General features: G+C 38.3%; 1 protein-coding gene across 1 annotated transcript; it reads right to left on the reverse strand.

The window, feature by feature from the left end:
• Positions 1-25,877, reverse strand: Cpa3 (carboxypeptidase A3). Its single transcript, XM_076868166.2, has 11 exons — positions 25,802-25,877; positions 25,424-25,499; positions 22,545-22,669; positions 13,977-14,079; positions 13,379-13,480; positions 12,254-12,355; positions 10,703-10,813; positions 9,718-9,808; positions 8,514-8,716; positions 7,008-7,092; positions 1-483 (listed from the first exon to the last, which is right to left on the reverse strand). Exons 1-11 carry the CDS (start codon positions 25,867-25,869, stop codon positions 296-298), a joined length of 1,254 nt encoding a protein of 417 aa, XP_076724281.2. The 5' UTR covers positions 25,870-25,877; the 3' UTR covers positions 1-295.
• Positions 25,878-27,250: the final 1,373 nt, after the last annotated feature.

A 27,250-nucleotide genomic window follows, 5' to 3' on the forward strand; every position in this document is an offset into this window, starting at 1 on the left:
TTACTTTTAAAAAATACTCAAAATCATACTCTTTTCTGATTCACGCTTCCCTTAAAGCAAAGAAAGATGATTAGATAGTTTCAGTTAAAGCTATTTTATTAAGGTGCTACTGGGAGCCAATAAAAGCAAAAAGAAATAATGCAGGATTTGGGTGAATAAAGATGGACTCAGGTGATGTGAATCTGCATCTAGGCATAGCTAAGAGTGATTTTCTGACAAAAGAACATGAGTGTGCACACACACACACACATACACACACAGATTATCTAGTGTTTTCTAAACTGAGAGCAGTTGTTTAGGAAGTATGCCTGAGGATGTACTTGGCAATAAACTTGACAGCCAGCATAGTCTCTTTACAGGTTGACTTTATCCGGGATTCTGGAAGGAGGAAACCAAATCTGCCTTTATCACGTAGCTCAAAGGCAAATGTGTGTTTGATGCCCAGATTGTAAGCCCAGTCTAAAGACGAACCTGATGTCGGGTCTGCAAAACATAAGCAGTAAATATTTAATTAGAGTCAAACGCTAACGCTTTTTTTTCTTGAAATGGAAATCACTGGTGTAAAATTAGCAATAAAAAATAATTATGTGTACAGTTAACTGCAGTAAAGAATGAGAGTCGTGGTCTGAATAGTACAGAGTGCATGGTAAAACATAATCGTGAGTTTGTAATTCACTACACAGTTTAGATATGTGCTGCTTTTAGAAAGTCACATTTTGTTTGGGTCAGTACTAAATTGACTTTATTTTCTGGGTACACTTGGCTGCTGTCAGCAGTGTTCTGAACAAATACAAGCAGCTGAGGAAATCCACTGTGAGTCACTGGTGGTTGAAAGCCACCAAGAAACTTCACACACAAGCTCTGTAAGAGCTTAATCTCTCGATATCCACGTTATTAGGGTGAACCATTTTATAGTCAAAAGGCCAGGAAGGCTTAAATTTGTTTTTTTTTTTTAAATAGGTATTTAATTCCTTATTTCAAACTTCCCATGTCAGGCTTACTGTATAATTAATTTTCCCATGTTAGGTTTAATTTTATGAAAGATTTATTATTTGGTAGAATATCGAAAACACGTACATCTAGATGTTTTATATATATCTCACACGCATAGAGGTTACATAATAAATATAAGTATATACACATATTGTAATGCATTTAGGTATATTTAACTTTATGTAGTAAAATGTATTTTTGAATGTAAAATTATGTTCTAGGACAGGTAACAAGCTTAACTGATATTTTAGCTGTGTGGGTTTGGAAGGTAGGATTTCAAAACTGTGAAGAGGAAAGAAAGAGAAAAGGAATATTTGGTGGGCAGAGAGAGTTGGCTCTCAAGTCAGCCAATAAATATTTATTGAGCGTTTAATGTGTCCAACTCATGGTACTTGGCCTTAGAGAGGGTGGGTGGTATAAAGTACTTGATCCAATTCTGTGACTCTTTTATCCCACAAAATTCTTCAGGAAGTTACAGATTAGGGGAGAGATGTCAAGGTCCCAGTCTATATGCAAGTAAACCCGGAAAGGAACAATGGCATATAGAGATTTGTAAGAAGAAACAGGGTGCTTGGTGAGGAGATGACATTTCACACCATGCTTGTCAATGGCGATGGGTCACCTGGTGCCTTCAGGTGGCAAATGGGGGATGATGCCCTGAAGGGATGGAGATCGATTCCTGGTGAGAAAGGGTCAGAAGGAAGAGGAGGGACCTGGAGGGAGAATCTTGGGAAAAACCTGTGCATTGTGCCCTGTTTGTCAGAACATCTATTTTAGAGGTGGTCACCAGAGACAGCGAAGAAAGAGGAGAAAGTGAAGGAGAACCAGGCAAGTGCAAAGCTTTAAGGGGGCTGAGGAATGACAGGAAAAGGGCCCAGGAAGTCACTGCCCCTGGGAATCATGGAGCAGTGATCTGAGAAGTATGTCCAGGATTCTGGAAGGCTGGTATTTTTAGCTAGTTGGGTTTAAATCCATTAGGAAGAAAGCACAAAAAGAGTTCAGTAGGAAAGAAAGTAAGGTCAAGAGGTATTGTGTCTGGTGTAGCAATTCAGAGTGTGCAATGAACTTGGCCAGATTTTAGCTGTGCCAGTTCTCCATTTGCAGTTGATTGAACTGCTGTGATTTCAAAGGGTGAGAGGATATGGCTATTCCATTTCCAGAGCTTTGCTTTATGTGAAATTTCTCATTAAGATTAACAGTGGTGACTGAGAATATATGTAATTTGTGATTTTTCATAATTGTGTGATGTTATAGAGTATAATACATTTCTTTTACGATGCCACTTTGTGCATCTTCTAGACAAATTTACAAAACAAGAACTATATTAAAGCATATAATAAAGGCAATATTGAAAGCTTTTTGCTCATAAGAATATATTATTCTAGAATGTAATTTGCTGAACATGATAGTCTTTTATTTAGCTCCATGTGTACTCATTAAGTTATAGCATATATTTATAAAATATAATAACTATCACTTCTCTAAATATCAGGCACCCTTCTAAGTGCTTTATGCATGGTTAAATCATTTTAATTAATTCCTATCCTAACTTATTATGTAAGTACCACTTTGTAGAAGAGGAATTTAGGCACAGAGGGATTAAGGAACTTTCTGAAAGACGTAGTTGATAGATGCTTGAATCAGGATTCAAACCAGGCTGTGTGTCTTCAGAGTTCATGCTGTTAATCACTGTGTTTTACTACTTCCCTTGTGCCAATCTATAGCCAATCAAGTCTTCTATTAGTTATAGAAGATAATTTATTCTTAACACATTAACAATACATTCTTAACATCTCAACTTTTGGAAACAAATCGCTTCCTATTCCTTTCAAAGGACACACTAGGAACAAGGGACTTACTGTAAATGCAGTCAAAACAAATAAAAATGAAACTGTACCAAGCAAAGGAATCCATATAGAATGATGTTGGTGCCTTAATGTGTGCTGTGTCCATTGCCTACTTGAAACGGAATTTTCTAGAAAATTGTAAAATTTTGCCAAGTATTATTGAAATGCATTATATATGATGACCTGCATTGACATAGCAAAATTAAGTGAAAATTCTATTTTAAGTGAAAGCTGAAGTCAGAAATATATGAGTGTAAATTAAAATATTTTTTTCTGCCCTTCTGGTGCCCCACAATGTCATCTCAGTTTGAATGTCTCTTAGGAAGTAGAGATTGGGTGTCCTAGTCTATGAGTTTCAACTTTCTTGTTTTTAAAATGTAGCATGGCATATAATATGGAAAGGAGCGCTGGCTGAGAAGGAGGAGCACATTTAGCATTTGGTACGTGGAGAAAGCAGCAAGAAGGGTACTTTGGAATCAGCTTTGTAATTCATGATGTGACTCCCAGGTAGATGTTACCAATGATGCAAGCTAGCTGGTTCCTATTAATTCAAATAACTATTTGTGCTCACTAAGGACTGTATGTAGTTATTTCTAAGATGGTGGAGGATTGGATATGATGTTAATATCAATGCAGACATTTCACAATCTTTTAACATCATTATTTACACATGGGTCCATCTAAATATGGATGTTATGGGGCTGAATAGGTGGTATAACATTTTCACTCTTGTCTGAAATGCTCATTTTTGTTCTTCTTCTGCCCTGAAGTGATGGAATCTTACTATAATTCAGTTTCTTAGACTCTAAAGGAGGGTTGAGCCTAGATCAGTGTTTCCTGACCCTACTTTCATCTTAGAATTGTTTTGTGTAGCTTAAAAAAAATGCAAATGCCTAGGCTTCACCCCAGATGGGTGGAATCAGATTCTCTGGGTCCCCCAAGCAATTTAAAAGCTCCCTGATGATTCTAATGGGAAGTCAGGCTTGAGGACCATGGACTACATCATTTCTTCAGTTGCCCCCTGGGTTCTAACATTTGCCATTTTAACTTCTGTGATATATTTGCTTCTTAGGTTCAAATATTTCTTTTCTTCTGAGGGCCAGAGAGCTCTCCATGCTTTGGGTTTGAAACATGTCTACAAAGTCCTCCTCTTCTGCCCTCATCAAATCAGAGAGGAAAATACTGGCAAGAGGTGGATGTTTTCGAAATCCTGAGACTTGTTAAGTGACAATCAGGACACTGGAATAACTAAACTTCAATCACGAGGTGTTTTCATTTCCTATTCTTACCAAGTCAACTGCTTTGCTACTCTCTGCTTTCTCATGAATGTTTGATTAACATTCAATTAGATGCTTTATTAAAGCAGTTACTCCTAGAAATTTTGGACATCTATTGAGCTGCTTCAGCCTTATAGGAAAGAGGCAATTCTTTCCAAATCTGAATTTCTGAGAAAACTGTTTTAGTGTAATATAATAAATTTTAAAAAGACACTTTTACACAGGTGTATAGGATAGCAATCCCTCTTGACCCCATCCTCCCATTTTGAAAGGGACACAGGATGGCACAGAGCCATTGCTCCCTTGTCTGCCTGCTCCTTCCAGGCAGGAGGGTACTTCGTTGAGAGCAGGTACTATGTCTTCACTCTCCCCTGTCCCCCAAAGCTCAAAGATGCCAGGCTTTAGGTAGGCCTCCTGAGAATTCTTGTTTACTGAGAGATTGTGATGGAATGGTGACACCATGCCATGTCCGACTCCAGAGCTCTTTCACGTGCGCACACATGCACACAGATAATCCTTTGATGCTTTAATTGCCTTTTGCAAACTTGGCTACTATTTGGAAGCCCTGTTCCTTGCCCCCAGGAACATCTGCATGTCTTCCCTGCTCAGAGGAGTGGCTCTTACCTGATCCCTGGGAGCCTTACCTAGCCCTCCTCTTTCTCAGTTTCTACTTTGTAGGCAGCCACTTAAACTGATGTGCCAGTCTCTCTTGTTCTTTATCTCACTCACTTTCTTTCTACTCATGGAGCTGGGTATATATCACCTGTGTTTTATTTATTTATTTTTTTGTCGTTCATCTGCATGTGCAATGATACCCAGCATAGGCTTTGAAGTAGCAGGATCTTTTTGGATGAGGGGTTCATGTGTGTCACTTTTGCTTCAGCCCTTTAGCAATGACTATTTGATAGGTGATTGCTGATGAATGCTCTTTAGGTACAGGACTTGTCTGTTTTTCTTTTTTTTTTTGGTCATTTTTCCAATTCTAGCAAAGGAACTTCCAACAATTAAACTCTACAAATGATATGTGATGACTCTCGTAGTTTAAAATTCCACAGCAATTATTGAGAACACAGATCATTATTTGCCATATTTATACACCTAGCTTGGGTAAAGGAAATGGTTGTAAGCTATAGAAAGGTTGTAAGCTATTTAAGTTATAGCCAGGTGACTTTATGACAAGGATTCCATATATGTGTGTTTATTTTTTTGATCCACAGATTCTCAAAATACAATATGAGTATAAATGTGTTTGGTGGTGGTTGTGATGCCCATGAAATGTTTGAAAGTTTAAAAAACCATCTTCATGTTAAAGAAGTTGGCTACCATTGGTCTGGGCAATGATGCAGGCTACACCAAGTCCAGTGTTGTGGTCTCAGCCCATGTTCATTGCTTTTGGATAAGTCAGGTACCTCTCCCTTTGCGTGAATTATGGAAGTAAATTCTGCAGTGTTCCATACCCTGCTCTGGGCTGTGTGTTAGGAGTGTGAGGGGGACATTGAAAGTATTGTCCTTACTTCTGAGTAATTAAGTTTGGTTAAAAACTTCAGGATTTGTAACTAGTCTTATGGAGGAATTTTCTGTAAAGTTTGGAAATAGTAAGAGCTAAATCTTGAACTTGGTTTGGAGGAAAAAGAAATCTTTACTAAAGTCTTCCCAAACTAAGGTCAGTGAGAAGTTTTTATAAAGAAGAAATTATCTCACTTCCCAGGGTCAGAATTAACGGTCTTTGGTGAAAATCAAATGAATTGTTGTTGATTTTGTTGCTTGAAAATAAAAAAGCTCTGTTATTACAGTTACAAAAACCAAATGGCAGAGTAATATGCACAGTGGTCAAGATGGTTTGGTTTTGCTAAAGCCTGGAATTGTGGATTTGCCAATTTCTAGAAATGGTACATAGTACTGCTCACTTCATAGGGATTCATGAAGACTAATTGAGATCATGAAATCCAAAGGCTAAGTACAGGGCTAATCTGTAAGAAAATATCCATAAACTGGTACAGATAGCACTGAGTGTATAGTATGAGGGTTGGAAAATTATGGTCATTCTCCTGCTTTGGTAATGAGGTTCTATGGAAACATAGTCATGCACATTTGTTAACTTATCATCTGTGGCTGCTTCTGAGCTAAATTCTCCAGTTGAGTAATTGCAGCAAAGGCCACACTGCTAGCAAAGCCAAGACTACTAACTGGCCCTTTGAAGAAAAAGTTTGCTAATTCCTTATGCATGGAATACGTGACCAAAATAATCTAGACTAAGAATTCTAAGTTAACAATTCAAGAACACACAAAACAATGAAATTATAAAAATAGTGAAGAGTAAGAGGTGGTGCTGAGAATATAAAACAAGAGCAATAGAATTAGATCCCATGGTAGACTTTCCTATTCCACCATACAAGTACCAGTTGACCCTGATGAGAAGGGCAGGTTGGAGGGGCAAGTAACTGGCTTTCCATGTTAAACATGGCTGAAACTGAATGTGCACCCATTTTCCCACCAGGAATTAGGGGAGAGATTATGCTTTCATGGAGATAATGCCACGGAAGAAAGAGTCTGGCTAAAATTAAATAGTTAAAAAAAGAACAGGAAGGTGGATGGATTAAATTAAGCTGTGAATTTGTATTCATTTAATCATTTCTGTCAACCTCATAACCTTGTAAAAATTCAAACAAGTTCATATTGTCTGTGTCAGGAAAATCTACCCCCCCCCACTACAAACAGGCATAATCTAACTCTTGGATTCACACGTAATTCAGAATCTCCTGTGAAAATTGGAGTTCAAATGAGTAACTTCAGATTCCTAGTCCTAATTTATAAGTTTGATAATTTTTTTTCATATTTATAAAAAAAAACGTTAGGAAAAATGTCACAGCAAGTGATAAGAAAAACTTACAAGCTGTCGATGCTATTGGGCCATAAATGTACTGGGTTTCATATCGAGTTGATAGAACATCAGTGCCAATCCTAGCAACTTTAGCCTGGAGAGAAAGAAAAGTTAGAACGGAATAATAGAGAACTATGTAAATACCACTGATTTTCTAGGGATTCAAAAATCAATTTTAAAGGTTGTTTGGCATTTGAAGATCAAAATAAATGATTAAATGACTTATTCTCATTCGGGTAGGTTGTCATAACCAGGACTTCTAAATGTGAAATCAATTATAGACAGTGACTCTGTATCTCATTTTGTGTTTTTGTCTTTCTTCTGTCTCTGCCTTCCCTTTCTTTTATAGAATGCAGTCTTGTTCTCTCACACACACTGCTATGGGACTTTCTTCACTCATCTGACTTAATTTTGCCCAGGGAGGAAGGGTTGTTGACTCATCTTTAAAGCAGTTCTGTTAAATTAGGGTTTCACCTCCAGAGTGGCATATCATGATCTTTAATAAACATTAGTGTTTTGTGTTATAAGAATGATTGTTGGAATGAACTTTAATGGAATATAGTCACTCACATATTTATACTCTAAATGAAGATTTCTGTAAGTTTTACATATAACTAAGAAATAGATCAACGATTAACTAGTTTGTTGTGTAAGAACTTTTGCTTAAAATAAACGGCCACTGTTGTGCATATACATATATTTTTTATTCCTAACATAATTTTCTTAAATATAATGCTAGGGTTCTGAATACAGTTGGCTGAGGTCAAAAGGAAAATTGAAACCTCTTTTTTATTTCTAAATGAACTGTATGAGGCAGTATTTGAACCACATCTTTTACTGGATGTGTTATATTTGCTAACCACAGAGGGAACCAGGGCACTGATCCTTATCAACTTTATTTCTTTCTTCTATAGCAATTCAAGGTATTTATCTACCTATCCAACCATTTATCTTGTCAGTTCCTGTGATTCATTGAAACTCACAGGCAGACATGATCAAATCAGCTTTCATGGAAAGACAAATAACAGGTTCAAGAGATCACACTTTAGGAAAGAGAGTATTCCTAGTGACAAAGCTTCACAACATTCAGGACGTTCTTTCTTTAGATAGAAAGTTAATATAATTTCTAATTTGATTGGTAGGATAGAAATACAACAGATCTCCTTAAATATGGTACCTGGGGAACAGAGCTATTGGGCTGTGGCTGTGTGGTTTTATAGAATGGCCCACGGTAAATACTGAACTATATAGTGGTAGAATTCTGCTCTAGAAGCCAAACATTTATTTTTCTTTTCTTTTTTTCCCCTTAGAATCACATTGAAAGATGTTATTATCTATATACTTTTATCAGATGAGAAATTAAAGATCATCATTTCAAATCCCCAGCAAACTTCATTAGTTTGTGTCCTAGGTGTTGAACTGTGAAGTTCCTTCCGAATAACCCAAGTTAATGAAGAACAGATTGAAAGTCAGTGGTGGTGCCCCCGGATAAACCACAGATTGTTCTCTACCTACCAGGTCCTCGTGGTTGGGAGGCAGCTTTAACGTGTAGCCGTAGGGAAACAGTAGCATCTGGGAGTAGGAATGGAAGGAGATGTAGGCCCTGATTGATTTCAGGTGGCTTCGAATGAAGTCAGCAACAGCTTTTGTCTCTTTCTCCGACTCTGGAGCAGGGCCCCGATAGGTGTCCTGACATGGGTCATCGGTGTTAGGAGAAGCTGCAGGGGACATGGGTGGACAAGATCACCATCTAGTCTCCATCAAGACAGGCTGCCTGTCTAATGTGGGCTCTCAAAATGTTTTAAGCTCTTTGGTCTTCCCTGTTTACAGGGCTGCCTCAAGGTCTCCTGTCCCATGGTCCCTCCTGTGTCATGGCACGCTAACTTTGTCCTATCATAACCGACTTGGTCCACTGCAATATCAGCCATGTTTACTTTCTCTTCCTTTCCCTGGGCTATGGGAAAATGCATCAGTTGTGTCCCAGTTCCTAGAGCCAGAGAGACCCTAGTTCCAGCTCAACTCCAGCTCTATCTCCTAGGAGCCTGCTGTAACCTGCCTTCTCTCAGCCTGACTGTCCCCAGCCGTATTTCAGTAGGAAGTTCTCAATCAGCGGTCACTGCTGCGATTATTATATTCATTATGGCAGAACAGAGTTAAAAGCTAAGGTGATGTTTTTAAGCAAATTAGGCAAAGAAGAAACACATAAATTGGAGCAATCTTAACTTCTCCTGAAAGTCCTAGTGATAAGTCCCAGTTGTGCCCGCCCCCCATGCTGTATCGGATGCAGCTGTGTCTGCTTATCACCTTATTTCCATCCAGCTTCTACGTTTTAAAATTTTTTGTTCCAGATGTTTCTTTCCACTAAGTATTTGAAGAATGACTTGGTTGTTGGTTTTAACGACTGGTATTTCTAAACTTTTACCAGAGCAAGAAGGGGAGGGGAAGTGGAGGGATCCTCTGGAGTCTTATACCTCTGGATAGTGCCTGGTTTTGAAGCAAGCTAGCTACTCAGTAAGAGGTGGCTTGGTGGACAGTCTTCTCCCTGCTTCCTCCCACAGAAAGACTTTCCTGATCCCTCTACAGCAGTGACAGTGACGCTTATGTTGCGGTTAGTAGATAAGAAAATTAATGCACAGGAATTCCTATTACTGAAACAAGTACATGGCTCAGTTCAGTTCAGCGACTAAACGCTAAAGTGATTTTCCTCAAGAGTACTTACAATGCCAAGACACATTAAAATTCCTGTTGAGGTCAGTGCCCACACACTTGGAGTTGTGGTTCTTGGAACGATTTTTTTTCCACATGCGGTCCTGTGGGATTGAATGGTGGAAGTGTTACTGAGATCAATTCGGACTTTTCAACTTGATCATCTCATTTTCTCTCTGTAGGTGTCTACAGCTTTAATTGAAATTATCTAGTTAATGTGAGTCCCTTTATGACTAGAAGAATGTTATCTTTTAAAAATTTTTTCTAATATTTTAAAAAACATGATTTTTAATACATTCCTTAGGCCTTGATGAAATAATTCAGTTAGTTTAGAAACTGTTGATTAGTTATCAATATTGGAAAATAATCAATGTTGCTTTGGAACTGCCTATAATCTAAATGATAATTTTATTCCATCTTTTACTATTTGTAGATTTGGATAAAAGACAAGTCAAATTGTGACCATTAGACCATAATTTTCAGAAAAGAACTTGATGTGATTGTATGTTTGAAAGTTCAGTGTTAATCATTTTTATTCAATGGCAGGTCAATAAAATATCCTGTTAAAAGATAGATATACAGATACCTGTATCTCCTTTTAATTATTTATTTAAAAATTATTATTTTATCTCAATTCCACCCCAGAGTGCCTTTAGCTTTGGAATCAATGTGTTCATTAAAATCTTTCTATAGCTTTTATTCTAGATAGAATCTGCTTTTGGCATAGCATGTAATCATGCACTTCCTTTTAATAACTGCTTTATTTCATTTTTTCATGCTATTAGCTTTAGCAACAAAAATTTCATACTTCAAGGACATCTATACAACCAAGAAGTCATAGTTGACTTAATCTGAAATTGAAAACATAAACTTTTCTGGATTGGAATTATCTAGCTACCCAAACCTTAAACTTATTGCATAGCCATCAATGAATGTACATGAAAGCCAGTGAACAGTATGTCATTTATGTGTAGACATAAGAGGGAACAGAGCACTACCTGTGTCCATGACCAAATATATCCATCCACGTTGAACACAGGTAGAACATAAAAATTCATTCGGTCCAAGATTTTGGTCATAATTTTGTTTTTTCCATAACTTTTTGCTGCCTGTAGGAATAGCAGGAAAAAAAAATTAAATTAGGTTACTGGTGTGAAATTTAGCTACCAGGAGGAAAGTTGTGGTTCTAGTATTAGCTATCTTTCCTTGAGTCATTTGCCCAAGGTCAAATGATTTCAAACACATTTTTTTTCCCAGAAACTGCACAAAATAAATGACCTATGTAGATTACAGAAAACAGCCCAATTTAGACTAGTGAGATTAATTGAAATGAAAATTCTCCAAAGGCTCAGCTATTCAGACTTGAAGCATTCCAAATATAGTATTTAAGGTACATTTTACAGAAGTCCAAATGGGAAATTTGTAGTACAACTTACTTTTAGTGGTACAACTTATCCTTTACGTAAATCTAGATCGGGTCTGTAGGCACAGGAGTATGAACATATTGGCGAAGATATATAAAACAGTGACAAATAGGATTAAAGAAAAAAAATTTTTTCTTTAGGGCTGGGGATTGAATCCAGGGCCTTTTGCATGCTTGGCACATGCTGTACCCCTGAGCTACACCCCCCAGTCAAAAAAAAAATATTATTAATAAAAATTCCAAGAATTTAGAGATTGACCAATCAACATTTTTCTCATATCTGACTGAAATTTCTCTAATTATCTGGGTTTTCTGGGCTACAACAGATCTCTCTCAGTATTGTTGGAAAAACTCTCCCAGGTGCCTCTCTTGGGAGTTATGTACAAGGCTATGATGCATGTTCCCTTGTGGATTGAGCAAGGGGGCATTCTAGGTCCTCAGCAGGGACAGTTACAGGGAGAGCTCAGTTCTATGGCAGATTCCTTCCTAGTAAATATGTTCATGGCCAGACAACCTCTGTCAATGTGTTCTGTGTAGAAGTTGTTTGAAAGAGAAAGTTTAAAGATGGCAAGAGTCAGAATATATCAGCAGTTGAGTAAGCGGAATAAAAAAACATATAAAACTGGATTTATCTTTTAAAAATGAGCTCTTTTTTTCACTTGGGAAGAGAATATAAGTATGAAAATATCAAGTTCATGCATGGCCAGTGAGATAGCTAAACTGAAACCAAAGAACTATATTTTGAGCTTACTGGAGAAAAAAATCTGAAGGGTATAATAAGAGAGTGGTTTTAGATTTCCCATACTTATTTAGGGGAAATAACTACAGAAAACTTTCATATTATAGCCCCAAATACAAGCTGTTACCTTGTATTTTACCAAAATAAAGGTGTTTCTTTCAGTTTCCTAAACTTTCAGGTGGGGTTCAAGAAGTTTGAAGGAAGAGGTCAGGTTTATAAAAACTGTGATGATGAATAAAATCTAGAGTGTTTCAGCCTGGAAGCACCAAGTGTAGTCTCCTCCAGGTGACTGGAACTGCTGTCCTCTGGAAAGGGTGAGTCGCTACTCAGTAAAATGCAGCGACTAGACCCTCAGAGGGGAACTGTGAGTGTGCCCTAGGCACTCACCTGGTAGACAAACCACTGGCAGAATGCTGGGGAGATCCATTCTTGTGCATGAATGCCGCAGTCCATGAAGATAGCCTTTCTTCTTTCATCTTTTTTCCCAATCTATTGAAAAATGAACTTGAGATGCTATTTTACCTGAACTCACACACCCATCCCCTGTCATCCAGAACCTCACTCATATCCTCAGGGCAATTCTTTCCCCTGTTGGTGGACGGGAGCTGTGTTTGCACGTAGTTCTCAGGGAAGACTGTGGCACATATCCTTAAATGTCTATGTGTAATTCACAAGCTGTTACCTTGTATTTTTTAAAAATTTTCCTAGTGTCAGAGTTGCTTTTAGTTTTTTTTTTATTTAAGAAAAACTTAATCTATTATTTTTCTTATTCCATTGCTAACATTCTATGTTTGAGATGTAGATTATAAAGTTACTTCTGTTTCCTTTTGTTTTTCTGTTTTTATAAACTGGGAGTGTTTCACCAGGAGTGGAGAAGATTTTGTGTTGTGTTTGGAATGAGGAGGAAGAACAGGGCCTCATCCTTGATGGTCTGTCATTTTAAAGAGAGTTTAAGTATGTTTTGGGTGGTTGGAGACACTGAACGGCGGTCAGGGTAAAGATGGACTTTCTGGTTATGGAGGGGATGCTTCTGGGACCGGTACCTTTGAGTGTGCAGAAGTCCAGTAGTACCAAGTGACAATGATCAGCCCTGTTACAGAGGGAAATGCCTCGCCAACATGAGTTGGAATGCCTCGTGTTCTGGGGTTCTGTTGGTGTCTGATACTTAAATTTCTCTTTAAGACATTCACTTATCAGTTTCATTGAGTTTTTGTGGGTGGAAAGGAGTGGAAATACCAGGAGCATCACACACTCCCATAAGGAAGCTGTGGATTGAGGTGTTGTCTGGGTTTGTCCATTCTGCAGCCTCTGACAGTTTATTCAGGTACTTTCCTGGCTTCATCAAAAACCACTTGTGAACGTCTATTCTTGATTTGATGTCTAGAGTTTAGATATTCTTCAGAAGGTCAGATTTTGCTGTCTCACAGTTGGCCCAGGTGTGCCGCAAAGTAACATTTAAATTCATGTTTTTCAATAACAATAAGAATGGGGTGGTTTTTGAATTATTTTTACCTTGAGAATGTACAGGGGATTATCTTCAAAAGTGGATCCGATTTTAATACGAGAGACCATTTCAGGATGTTTATCCACCATTTTTTCAGTCCAGGCTACAATCTTAGGAGCAAAATCAGTATTGAGGAATTAGAGTAAAGGCAAACTATATGAAAATGAACGATAAAAGTCACTTTTTTTTAAAAAAAAAAAATTTAAGTTGTTGATGGACCTTTATTTTACTCTTTTATTTATATGTAGTGCTGAGAATCAAAGCCACACATGTGAGGCAAGCACTCTACCACTGAGCCACGATTCCAGACCTAAAGGTCACCTTTTTAAACATAATGGGGCTGAGTGCGGTGGCACACGCCTGTAATCCCAGGGGCTCCCAGTGGCTTGGGTCGCTGAGACTTGAGGATTGCGAGTTCAAAGACAGTCTCAGCAAAAGCGGGGTGCTAAGCAACCCAGTGAGACCCTGTCTCTAAATAAAAACAAAACAAAACAAAACAAATCGGGCTGGGGATGTGGCTCAGTGGTCAAGTTCCCCTGAGTTCAATTCCTGGGTACCCCCTGCCAACCACCACCCAAAAAAAATAATAGGCATTTTGCACTGTACCTTGTCCCAGTTATTGTATTTGGCATAACTGTGCCTGCCTGGGACAGCTTCTTTAACATCAAACTGTTTCTCGATTTCTTCTTGTAGATTATCAATCAGGATTCTGTTAGATAGGGCGTGATAAAATACACATTTTATCATGAGAAAGATAAACATAGTTATCTTTTATTGGCAGAAAAGTTCTCTTCCTTCTCCTCTATCTTTAATCAAGCTTGCCCATTTTCTTTTCTAGCCACCTCCTCTTGACAAGTGTCTGACTTCTGATCTCCCTCTTTATCTAGAGCTGTCTATTCAATGATAATCTCTAGTCACAGGTGGCTATGGAGCACTTAAAATGGGGCACATGTCAAGTATATACTGGATTTTGAAGAATTAGTATAAAAACTATGGAAAATATCTCATAAGTGTTATATTGATAAAATGTTGACATAGTAATATTTTGGGTGTATTTGGTTAATTAAGATATATTGCTAAAATTAATTATATGTATTGCTTTTTACTTCTTAAATGGCTACTAAAATATTTAGAATTACACAATGTGGCTCATATTATCCTGTAACTCTATTCCCTGTCCGTCTCTAAAGCACCATGCATTCACATACACACAGAGCAGGTAGCAATGGATGTTTTATGCACACATCTCCAGACCACCCCTTATTAATTCACACTGGGAGAGCTGGGGAAACTTGAATGTCAATTACAATGATGATGTTAGTAACCAGGTTCATAGCACTTGCCAGGTGCCAAGCATTGCTCTAACCTCCTTATGTACACTTCTTTGCATGAGATCATGATCTTCATCTCACTGATGAGGAAACTGAGGCACAAAGTGTTTAAGCAACTTTCCTATACTGGTGAAGCTTTTAAATGGCTGCGCCAGTTTGGAGGGGCTGAAAAAAGAGGCAGGCAAAATCCCTAGGAGGCTAACATGGGAGGTCAGAGGCTTACACCTCCACCTTCTGTTTTTCATCTCTTGCTGAGTCTTATAGCCTCCTCTCATGGAAGCCCTCCCCTCTAAGGGTTTCCGGATGTTCAGCTGTGCTTGAATCTGCAGGTCTGACCCCTCCCATCAACTCCAGACAAACACCAACTGTCTACCTTACATTTCCTCTGGGACTCAGACATGCATCTGTTTAATAGGAGTCAGTTGCTGCTTTATATACTTGATTTTATTTAATCTTGTCAATATTATCACATCTTATAGATAGGGAAATTATTGCTTAGAAAGTTACATACTCGCAATTTGGATGTGTTGGAGTTAGTTGGGAATTTGGACCCGAAATACTTGACTTCAAGATTTATATTTCAAAAATATCACCTTCATGATATCCATGCATATTTTTATGTGTTTTGTCCATTTTGGGATATTTTATTTAGATCCATGATTCTGTTCTCCAGCTCTTACGTAATAATGAGCCATATGTAAATATAGTATGATTTAATATTGGATAAAGGGTTTCCTTGTTCTTCTTTTCAATAGTTTTGCCTTTAATAAATGTTTTGTTAGAATAATTTTGGAAAATACTAGAATCATCAGAAAAATAAATTTTTGATAGAATTTATTATCAAATTGTAAATAAATTTGAGAAGAATTTTATTATTAATATCAGACCCTAATATATATATTTTTTGTTTCCTGAGTAAAAAATTGTATATTTTGATTGCTTACTCATATATTTTAAAATTAGTCTTATGAGTGTATTATTCCTGAATGCATTTTTGAGTTGGTTATTATTCATACTTAAAAACATAAATTGCTTTGCTAATACCTGTTAGCTACTTTATTGGCTTAAAAATGTCTTTTTACTTTTTAAAAAATTTAGTTGTATCTTCAGGGTTTTCTGTGCAGTTATTTTTTCTGAAAATAATTATAATTTCTATTTTTTCCAATTACTATTCCTTTTTCCCCCCTTGTTTTATTGCATTGGCTAAACTCTTTCAACAATAAAAATAACGGTAATGAGAAAGGGCATGCCTTTTTCACTGTTCCAGCAGGAAAACTTCTTTTACCACATAGTATGCTATAGTATGCTTTTACCACGTAGTATATACCACTCAAGATTAATATGGTAATATCTATTTATATGATATATTTATTATTATCCATTGAGGTAAGGTTGCATTGAAGACTATGACTATATTCCTTGAGATTTTGAATATTATGTTGCAATCACAGGAGGTTTACAAACGCCCTCCCAAGAGCCTCGGTACTCTTCTTTTACACATAGTTCTAAGAAGCTTTATTTAGCCTACAGTGAATTACTGGATCTGGGAAAATGATTTGCTGAGAGCAAGCACGCTGATATCAGTAGATAATAGACCACAGAAGAAAAGGAGACTAAAACCACCTATAACAGAAGGATTTAGTGAACACAAGAGTGGTCCCTTGATTCTGTCCAAATGACCCCACACACTTTGGCAGTTTCTATATCTCTTAAAGATGTCACTTTCTTACAACAGCATGAGAATTCACATTTACAATTATAATTCTTTAACCAGACAAGGTAAACTATATTCAAAATACTCTATCTTACAGTATAGAGAACTATGTATCATGATGGAAATATTTTAAAGAAAATATTTTTTAAAAAGGTTTTTTTTTTTTTTTTTGGTACCAGAGATTGAACTCAGGGTCACTTAACTACTGAGCCACATCCCCAGCCCTTTTTCAGTATTTTATTTAGAGATAGGGTCTTGCTGAGTTGCTAAGTGACTTGTTAAGTTGCTGAGGCTGGCTTTGAATTCACCATCCTTCTGCCTCAGACTCCCAAGCTACTGGGATTACAGATGTGTGCCACTGCACCCGGGTTAAAAAAGAATTTTTGAGGTTGTATGTGTCCAACAATTTCCTTATTAGGATTATCTCACTTCTCGCTGATTCCATATAAATACAGCTATTGCCCTGCTTTTGGTAATGAAATGCATGTGTCCTGTTCTTTTGTTAGCAGCGAGTCCTGGATGCAGGAAGCTACATTTAATTTTTTAGCATTTGCTCCGGTAATTTAGTCATCTAGTCATTTATCTAGTTGAGGAAGCGGAGAACTGTGGTCAGCGTTCCAGCCACAGTTCTGCTACTTGATGCTTAAAGGGATCTTTAAGAATTTCTCTGACCTTCAGTTTCCTACTTTTATATAAGTACACCACAAAAGACCACCCAGGACTGTGATGAGGACAGAAAGAAGAGAAATCTGAGAAGTGCTTGGCCTGCCCCAGGTTTCTAGGGAGCCTCAAAATAGTGGGGCCGAGTCAAAAAATTGACAACCACTTTCCAGAATGAGCACATCTTTAACCCAGAGTTGATGGTATGCGGTTGTCTGACTCTTTGATTTCTTCAGTTTCTTGTAATAGCCTGTGACACTGCAGAGCGGCTCTCTGCCTAGTTTCTTCTTGCAGATTGACTGACGGATCTGGGTTCTGATGCGGAACACAAATGCGGTCTATTCCTAATTAGAGTTTATTTAGCACATGGGACCAAGTACTGCTCATGAATATTGATTCCCATTAACAGCACTGACAAGCACATTATTATGCACATTATCTCTAACTGTGTGTGCTTTGCTTTTGACTTATGAATCTGGGATTTCTGAGGCAGTACATGTGTTGACCACAATCCTGGACCCAGGTGGGGCATGTTGCACTAAAGCTCACCTGAAGCTGGAGGAGGTTTGACATTCTATTTTGGGGGGTCACTACAGATATAATTAGTTGCTTTAAGCTATGAAGAGGGTACATAGCTTGTGCTCCACTTGCATAATTGAAGTGGAGGAATTAGGTGAGAGAGAAATGTTGTGATCCCAGAGGCTGATTCATAACACAAGGCAGTATTAATTAGTCACAAGAAAGCTTGTCTCTAAGAATATTTTTTAGACTTACACATATCAATTTAGCTCTTGTGAGAACAGCAGCAAAACAGAAAATCATGTGAGCTAACATACGACCTTCCCACAAATGCAGCTGCCTGAGGACTTCGGAATGGCGCCAGATTGTTGCTGATAGGGACTGGAAATTAAGCCTAAGGCTGGAAATGAGGAACTAGGGCCAGATGTTGTTTTCACGAGCCCTTCCACTATCCGGCAGCCAGGCTTAAGTAGATGAAACCAAATTCCTCTCCCAGATATTATTTTAGTATTCCAACATTGGCTTATTTTGTTTAAAAAAATTCTTAAATGTAGGTGACAGGATCCATACTTATCACTGAGGACTTAATAATCCTAGTGACTGATTAGTTTACTGAGTCTTTTTTATGTACTGGGAACTCTGCTCAGCTCTGCATTTACATTTTTTCATGTCAACGGTGTCAACAATGGTCATTGAATTCCATTGTCACTCCCATCTTTCTGGAGGTCAAGTCTGTTTCCAGAATTGTCACAGCTATGGAAATACAGGAGTCTGGCTTTGAACCTGACTTCTGACGTCACTGCCCTAGCTGGAACCTCTGTGCAGCAGATCTGGGTTCTCCTCCGACTTCAGAGGCCTGTGCAGGGTGTGCCCAGTCAACCAACCCTGTGGAGGTCTGTCCTCCAAGGTCAGGGGGCAGGTAAGAGGTTTGGAGAAGAAGCAAGATGAATCCTTTGACCATTTTAAAGCTGCTTTTAGAGAGTATCAGAGTAGGTCTGGAGGACTGTGGGGGGGGTGTGTGGGCAACTGCTATGGGCCCTGGTGTGTGTGTGTGTGTGTGTGTGTGTGTGTGTGTGTGTATGTGTATGTGTGTGCACGTGCGCAGTGGAGAAGGTGCTTCATGAGGCAGAGCCAATGTTAGGGTGTCTTGTACAGCTGGTCTGGACTCCCCTGATGCCCACAAGACAGGAGGTGCTCAAAAAGTATGGGTTTAGGTTTCCTCAAAATCCGATTTGGTAGCTCCCTCATTGGGTTACCAGGCATCAAACTCCGCGCTTACAGATACGGATTTCCCAAACATCTGAGGCATACCATGTGTTGGATAATAAATTTTAAGGCACTGATTTATTCACCAGAAGGGAAGCCAACATCTGGTGTGAGCCTCTAGTTATCCCCTGTCTCCCTGTGTGCGTGTTGTGGGTGGTGTGTATGTGGTGCATGTGTGTGTTGCACACGCTCATATAAGTCCCTGCATAAGTGATCTTATCTCTACCTGCATTAATAGAAGGAGCCAGTCATAGAAGGATTTTATGGTCCCTGTCAATCTTTGTGAAAGCCCTCTGAAATAGGTTTCATGATCCCCATTTTATGAACGAGGTAAATGAGGTGGGGAGAAGTAGATAAATTGTAGTGTTAAATACCTCTGGTTTGAATGGCACAGACAGCCCTGCTTCAGAATCCGTTTTCTACCTATTACATTTTGAGGATTTTACTTCCACCAATACCTCTTCAGCGTTTGGAGGAGGCCTTACATACATGCTCTGCTCTTGGGCAAATATTATGCAAAAGTGAAACAGAAAAAAAAAATGAATGGAAAGACATAGTAGATAAATCATTAGGATGATTCACTTATTTGATAGGACCATGTATGTACTTGGAATATGAACTTGGGTCTGGCTGAGCATTATTAGGTAATTAGCACTCTTTCAGTTTGGGCTATATGTCATTTACATTTCCCATATAATCTCCTGTGGTCTTACCATTTGAGTTTTATTTTTATATTAATAGTGTTTTTTCTAAATTATCTTTCATTAACAACTTTTCTAATTTTGACTTTTGACCACAGAAAAGACCATATATTAAAGAACAACTACCTACATGTAAAAAATTAGTAGAAACACTAGGATTTTTAACTGCTTCATCTAAACATGGTGCCTGTCCCGAGGCGCAGTCCAATGGATGTGCTTTCTGTCCAACATTTGTTCGCCAGTCTGTTTGGGTCTGTGTGTATATGTATATTATTTAGCTTTTGGACTTGGCCTTTTATGACTTTGTAAAAGTGTAAATAAAAAGGAAGTAAGCATGCTACTTTAAAATCAGATCTGGCTTAGTAATTTAATTTTCTGAAAATTAAAAAAATATTACACACAGATGCTTTAAACTAAATAGTGGTTTATATGCACTGTCTAATGAAGGGTGTCTAAGTAAATCATTGTGTCAAACCAGCCTCTTAATATGGTTTTATTCAGCCCAGTGCCTGAGTCCAACCAGATGTTTCTGTTCTTAGAACCCTCTTCTGTTACTGACTGACACCAAGTAACACATATAATTAATATGCAAATAAAATTATCTATATAATTAGTACTTTGAGACAAGATTTTAAATAGTTCTTGTCTGCACAGATCACTTTACATATTTATATTTTTGAGGAAGATAACTATCTAATTATGTGGCTTTCCCACAACTGTGGCTAATTTGGGCCAATTTCTAGAAATCATGTCTTAATTAGATAAAACTAATTTTTATAGGTAGATTAACCCTTTGCTTCTTGATGTAGACAGCAAAAAAAAAAAAAAAATCTTGGCATAAAACAAAGAGAAAAACACACTCTTTTCGAGGATGCAGATTAGATTCCAAAGGGTCTGAGGGTTAGGCTGGGAGAGGTAGAGAGGATGGGGGGTGGCGAGGAGGGGGGGTTTGATAAGCTGGAGAGCAATGTCCACCCACCTAGCTGTCTTTGTGTATTTACTTCAGCATTCACACCTAAGTGGAGCAACTTGCTTTTTGTCTCTTTTATAAGAATGCTGTGGGAGGAGTGTAGCTCAGTGGTGGAGCAATTGCCTAGCACATGTGAGGCACTGAGTTCAAACCTCAGCACCACATAAAAATAAAATAAAACAAAGGTTGTGTCCACAACTAAAAAAATAACAAAAAAAATGCTAAGAAGAACAGAAAATCTTATTTTTTTTATCTGATGATAAAGTATCTTTTTAAAAGAAGTATCTTTCTAAAATTTGTTCACATTCCTTAGATGTGACAGTAGAATGCATTTTGACACATCACACATAAATGGAGTATAACTTATCCTTTTTCTGATAGTACATGTTAAGAATTTCTCAGTTTTTACCCCGCTGTTTGAGCCGACTTATATAAAATTTGACTAGAGCACTACTTTATTTGAGCTGGGCTGGGTACTGTGTAAAGATGGATTGACCCTGGGAATCCACATCAGGTGTTAAGGAGGTAAAGTGAGGAGGGTAGTGACCCAGGCACCCAGCGAGAGGCCTACCATGAAGTGATGGAGAGACAGCAGCCCAGGGTTACCCAGGGTGGAGTCAAGACTTCCTCTCAACCTCGCTAAGCAGGTAAAGTCTAGAATGCAATAGGAATTTCTGGAATCTTGGAGGTCTAGCTCCAAAGTGTCTATTTCCAATTTTAATGGTGTCACTTAAAAAACATAGAAAGCATACTTTGATATGTTAATTAAAAATGATTAAATGCTGGTTTCAATTCATTAGCTTCTATATTTCTATCACACTCCTCTTGAAGGAATAGTGAAAACAAAAACAGTGATCAATAACCATCACGGATAATCGCCTGCTATTTTAAAACTGTGAAAAAGAACACTTTTTGTCTTTTCTTATGTATGTCTTCCCTTAGTTTTAATAGCATCTATATTTATTTGTGATATTGTGCATTGTCATAAATATAACCAAATCATGATGGGCAGCTGTAGATCCCTCTCAGCCATGTGACCTCACTGTCATCAATAGAGTTTCTTTATCTCAGCCAGAAGAAGAAGGTCTTTTGAACTAAAGCCCTGAATTAGGTGAAGGCATAAAATAGCAAGTTGGAAAAGAAAGAAAGAGCTCGTGCTTAGCAGTTTTGGGCAGTGAATCTCAGTAAGGGAGGATCCTGGGCTGATAAGGCCGGAGGAAGTTAAAATGGGACCTCTCAGTACGTCAAACTGCTGAATGTTTGAAAGCCTAAAAACACACTTTGTTAAATTATGCATTGATTTGTGACGTTCACTGCCTGGTTCCTTTCTTGTTCATGGCCCCAGGGTCCAGACTGTGCATGGCCCATGGTTATTGCTCGATAAATTCTAATTTCCTCTTATTTCTCTGTGGGGCCAGAATGACTCATTTCTGCATCTTTGGCTATTTGAGAGCCTCTTGTCTTTGATATAAGCTTTATTCTCCTGCTTTGCTTTGGTTTTCTTTAAGGAATAATTTCTCTTATAAAGAGTTATTTATTTATTATATTATTTTACATGACCATATCTCTGATTTGAATTTCTAGATGAACACTTTTTTTTTCTTAGTTTCCTTATATGTATCAGGAGAATTTGAATCCAAGCACATGGTTGATGTGCAGTTTGTGAACCCTGGGCTGAGGACACATTGTGGTATAATGTGTCTAAATGGTCTAGGCCTGATTTCCTGGGCCCTGTGCTTATAAGGTGCTGGTTTTAGAAATGGCAGATGTAGGTAATTGTCATTCTTGCAGATGACAGCAAATTCAAGTTGGAAGGTGAGCTGCCAAAGATTGTATCCTCTCCACAAGCAGCTTCCTTAGTCTGTTTGGAAGTAACCGTGAACTTTATTTTATGAGCTTGTTTTTTGGGGAGGTCCAATTTAAAACTAGCTCCATTGTAATACTTTCCTTAAAATTTCAACTCTTTTGAAGCTTTGAGTATCTAACACATTTGAATATTTGCAAAGGACTTACTCATAGTGCATTCTGTTTCGATCCAAGGCAGACTGGATGGATTGGAATTCTTTCCCACTAACTCGGAAATCCACTGTCATGTTAGCAGCTACATGGTCGATGGCATCTGGATACCAGAAGTCAAGCTGCAGAGATGAGTGTACTGTTAGTCACATTGCTTATTTGCCCACCCAGCATGTATTCATTAAGAGATGACCATAAAAGAAATTTGGGGTTCAGAGTGACTAAGGTATGGATTCTTCTTTTAATAAGCTAATGAGATTTTTGCAAACATGTTTAAGAACTGTTGAATGTTAAGGGGTGGGAAAGAAATTGTATGTACACGTTACTGTTTCAGGATATTGTATCTACCCATGCAAAAAGAATAGGAAGCTCTTTTGGTTAATCTCTTTGCTTCTATCATTTTGGAGTTGAATAGGATAGTTGCATAATTGATTTGGCCATAGCATATGGCTGTAATTGGATACTTACATGAAAAATCTCTATTTTTCTTCCCCTAGTTAGGTATCAAAGCCAGATGTGCCTATAAACCCTGAAATTTCTGGAAGCTTTACATACAACAAGGAGGCAGAATCTCCCAGTTCTGTCATTCTTTAGCTATACTTTCTTGGGAATGTTACAGAAATCCTACATTTCAGTCCTCTCCCCTGAAAAATGGGGCCAACAGAGCTCCCTGGGGAGTGTTGTGAGTATGTTGAAATGATACAAAGTCTGGGACATACAGGAATTTATAAGTGCTGATTTCCTTCTTTCTATCTTTTTGTATGTGAGAATATTGGATTTGGTGAATGGACCCAAAAGGATAGGTTAAAATAACTCTGAGAAAATTTCAATTCTTGTGGCTCTTCAAAAATCATACTCCATGGTGAATCCAAAGGAAGTACAAGTTCCTAGCCTGGGAGATGAGAAGGAAATGCTCCATCTCCATCTGTCTCACCAAGATGGTGGCTGTCTCTCAATTGAATTCCACTATAGCTCTAGGTCAGTCCATTACAGGACCATATGAGGCTGTTGTGAACCAATCAACATGTCTGCTTATTTTGATCAAAAGGTGACAGCATGAGTTAGACATATGAGAGATATAGTTGATTTAAAGTCAATTAGGAGGGCCATCAAATCTCTCCTGGCAAAGCAATATGGAGTAAGAGTCTAGAGCTCAGTGAACTTTATAATTATTTTTAAATCCCAGGCACAGAGCTGGATGCCATTATTGAAGAAGCAAGAGGTTCAGTGGGAGACAGATCCATTCTGCATGTTTCCAACATATTAACCATTGCCAGAGGAGGAGCCAGGTATCCCAGGAGCAGAAGGAACAATCCCGACTGGGTCATGAGAATTGATGTACGGAGAGGATTTCTTGTAGGAGGTTTCAGCGGAGCCGTCCCCTCAAAGAATCAGTAAGACTCAGCCAGGAGAAGAGGAAACACATTGCTCTTGAGAAAAAGTATACCAGCTGGGTAAAGTTTTGATATCTATATTTTTCTGAAGGACTAGAAAAAGGGTGGACAAGCAAGAGACTAAAGAGGGCAGCAGTTTGATAGATCATAAAGAACTTTGAGGGACCCAGATTGTGTCTCAGTGGTAGAGCGCTTGCCTAGCATGCATGGGGCACTGGGTTCCGTCCCCAGCACCACATAAAAATAAAAAACAAATAAAATAAAGGTATTGTGTTCATCTACAACTTTGAATACCACAGCAATATCAAGAGAAAAAATAGAGAAAAATGCTTCTATGGTGATTATCATGGCCAGGCCGGCTTCTCAGTGCTTTCTAAAACTTACTTAGTCTTGATAAAGACCTTACAGAACAGATAGGATGATGATTAGCCTTCTCAGGTAAGGAAATTAAGCTGCAAGGCTGAGTAGCTGCCTAAGGCCACAGAACTAGCCCAGAGCTGGAATTTGAACCAAAGAATCTGGCTCTGAAGAGCATGTTTTCCCCATACAAGGCAGCCTCTCAATGAAGAGTTTCAAATGAAGAAACGCCATTGTTAGGGTGCAGTGCAAACTTGGCTTTGTAGGAGTCAAGACCAGAACCCTGAATGCTAGCTAAGGGATAATTAAAATTGTCCCACTAAGAGGTAGGATGGACATGGACGGGGTAGTGGAATGGAGAGGAAAGTATGTATGTGGGGAGTATTTGGCCACTAGAATAGGTGGAATTTTTGATTGATCTGATGTGGAGATGACAGTTTTTGTTGACTAGAGTCAACCCCAGTTTTAGTTCTGGGTTTAAATCTGAGGTTTTCTTATCTATTTTATTTATCATCCTTGAACTTTAGTTATTCTGTTTTAAATGGCTCAAATTAGGGCCCTGGCATTGCAGATCTGCTGAAGAATTTGAGATGTCAGATGGAAGATGGCTGGCCCAGGGTGCCTTGGATACAGAGCAGCAAGAAACTGCTAGAATGATGATGTTCGCCTGTTAGATTTTGAAGGCATGATCTAATTTTCAGTCTCTAAAAAAAAATAAAAAAAATAAAAAAAAATAAAATAAAGTGCACCTTCTCTTGGAAAGGGTCACATCTTGATTTCAGCCAGTACTCTAACATTATCAATTTATAGTTTAATGGAAATTTTGCCACCAAAGGAGATCAGACTGGGAGTAGGGAGAGTAGGGAGTACCAGGCACTGGCAGGGAGGGAAAGAGGCCCTGAACTGCTCCTTATTTTACAATTTTACTGGAAAAAGGTGCTGTTTGCAAAGCTTTTTGGGGACAAGGCAAGTGGTATTCCATGAAAACAAAAACATCCCTGAATTACCCAGATAGCACCTGCCATTATGTTGGAATCTTTGGTAGCACCGAGCGCATTAAAAATGAATAGAAAAGAAGGATTTTAAAAAAACAGAAAAAAAAGGTGCAATGACTCTCTTTCTTACCTCATTGTCTTTGGCCAAATTCTTCATGATGCTCACTTGGTTTTCATCCTGGGGCTTCACACGGACCACCTTCTCCCTTCAAGAAAGCAAAAGATGAAAATGTGAGCCCTGGAGCAACATTCCCTTGGAATCTCTTAGTAACTGCCAAAGGCCACAGCACTAGAGCAGAGCTGGGTTTGGAACATTTAGCGCTGAAGAGCAAGTCTTCCTATACGAGGCTGCTTCTCAGTGAAGAGTTTCAAATGAAGAATCGTCACTGTTAGGTTTGAGAGAGAGCGGTCAGGTGGCAACGCAGACGTGGCTTCGTGGCAGGCAAGACCAGAACCCTGAATGCTAGCTAAGGAACTATAGACTGGAATGCAGCGTGGTGGGCTTTACCTGTCGAAGTGGACGGGAGCAATCGCAATGGTGGTGGCCAGCAGAGCCACAGGCAGGAGGATCCTCATGGTTTCTCTTTGCTTGACTTGAGACCCTCTGCCACTCTTATGCCCCAGTCTTTATCTTGAACAGCAGCTGACTTCCTCTCAGAGTTCTATGGGACCAACTGTCTTCATCTCTATGGTGTGTGTGTGTGTGTGTGTGTGTGTGTGTGTGTTTGTGTAATTAGGGAGAGAGGGAAGAACACAAACCCTAAATGTCTGTGCTCCTCATCTGCTTTCTACAGTAGGGAACACCGTTTTACAGATAAAGAGTGGAAGGCAAATTACTTTATCCAATATTTGTCAAGGAAACAGAACTAATCTGTTCTTTTTGATTGACACCCAATTCTTTTTGTTCTAAAGTACCCTACCACCATGCTTACATGGAAGGGTTCATGTTATTTTAAGTTTTTAATTTTTTTTTCTTTCATAGCAAAAGTTTGTTTCAAGTATGACAGTATGTTTAACGTATGTACACATATACACAATACCTGTAAAATTACACAGGCAAGTTAATGGAACTTTTTTTTTTCAAGAGAGCTTGATCTTTGCCTTATTTCTTCCATGCTGTATGTCATAAGTCTTGTTTATTAACTTCAGAGCTACAGATCTTATCACTTGCTGGAGTTACTTGAATTTTTCAACACAACTAACTGGGATGTCAAAATACAATGTTCAGAATAAACAAAAGCAGAGAATGGACAAGGAAGTTATTTTATGTTGCCGCTTTACCAACAAAAGATAGAAGGAGAAAAACAAACACCCACCTGAAAGGTCAGGAATGTCCATTCGTAGTAACCTGATGTTTTCCAAGCTATTTCCAACAAAGTTTCAAAAATGCTTTTAAAAAAAATCCTGATATAGATCTTGTTGTCCTTAAATGACACAGTATTTATGTCAAGTGATGGTCTAAAAACTTGAGATGTTTTTCTTTTCAATGTTTGAAAAGGTACCAAGACTCTTAGTTCCAGAAAAGTCCCAGGCAGGTCTTACTCTTTGAGCATGAGATGAATTTGGATATTGATCACAGGACCTTGGTGGGTGGTGGTCCTTAATAATGTAAAATATGTTTATGAATATAGATTATAATTTACTAAATTGACAACATTTTATTTACAAGATGTTTTGAATATGCTGAAATATTGTTAATATGGGGGGAGGAAGCAAACATGTTCCCTACGCACGCAGTATTTACGAGGTCATATTTTTGTTATAGTTTTCTGTACCCCTGTTGGGTAAAGAAGCAAGCATTATAAAAAGAATAAAAGAAACACTTCTCCCCTCCTCCCCCTTTTCTTCTTCCTGTCCTTGGAGGGAACCCTGATTCCTAGCACAGCCTGAGGACTCCCGGAGGGAAAGAAAACATCCATGTTCCTTTTTTTGTAGATGGACAAGTATTTATTTATTT

The sequence above is a fragment of the Callospermophilus lateralis genome, chromosome 10 (genome assembly GCF_048772815.1).
Source record: "Callospermophilus lateralis isolate mCalLat2 chromosome 10, mCalLat2.hap1, whole genome shotgun sequence".
In the NCBI taxonomy this organism is placed as follows: domain Eukaryota; kingdom Metazoa; phylum Chordata; class Mammalia; order Rodentia; family Sciuridae; genus Callospermophilus; species Callospermophilus lateralis.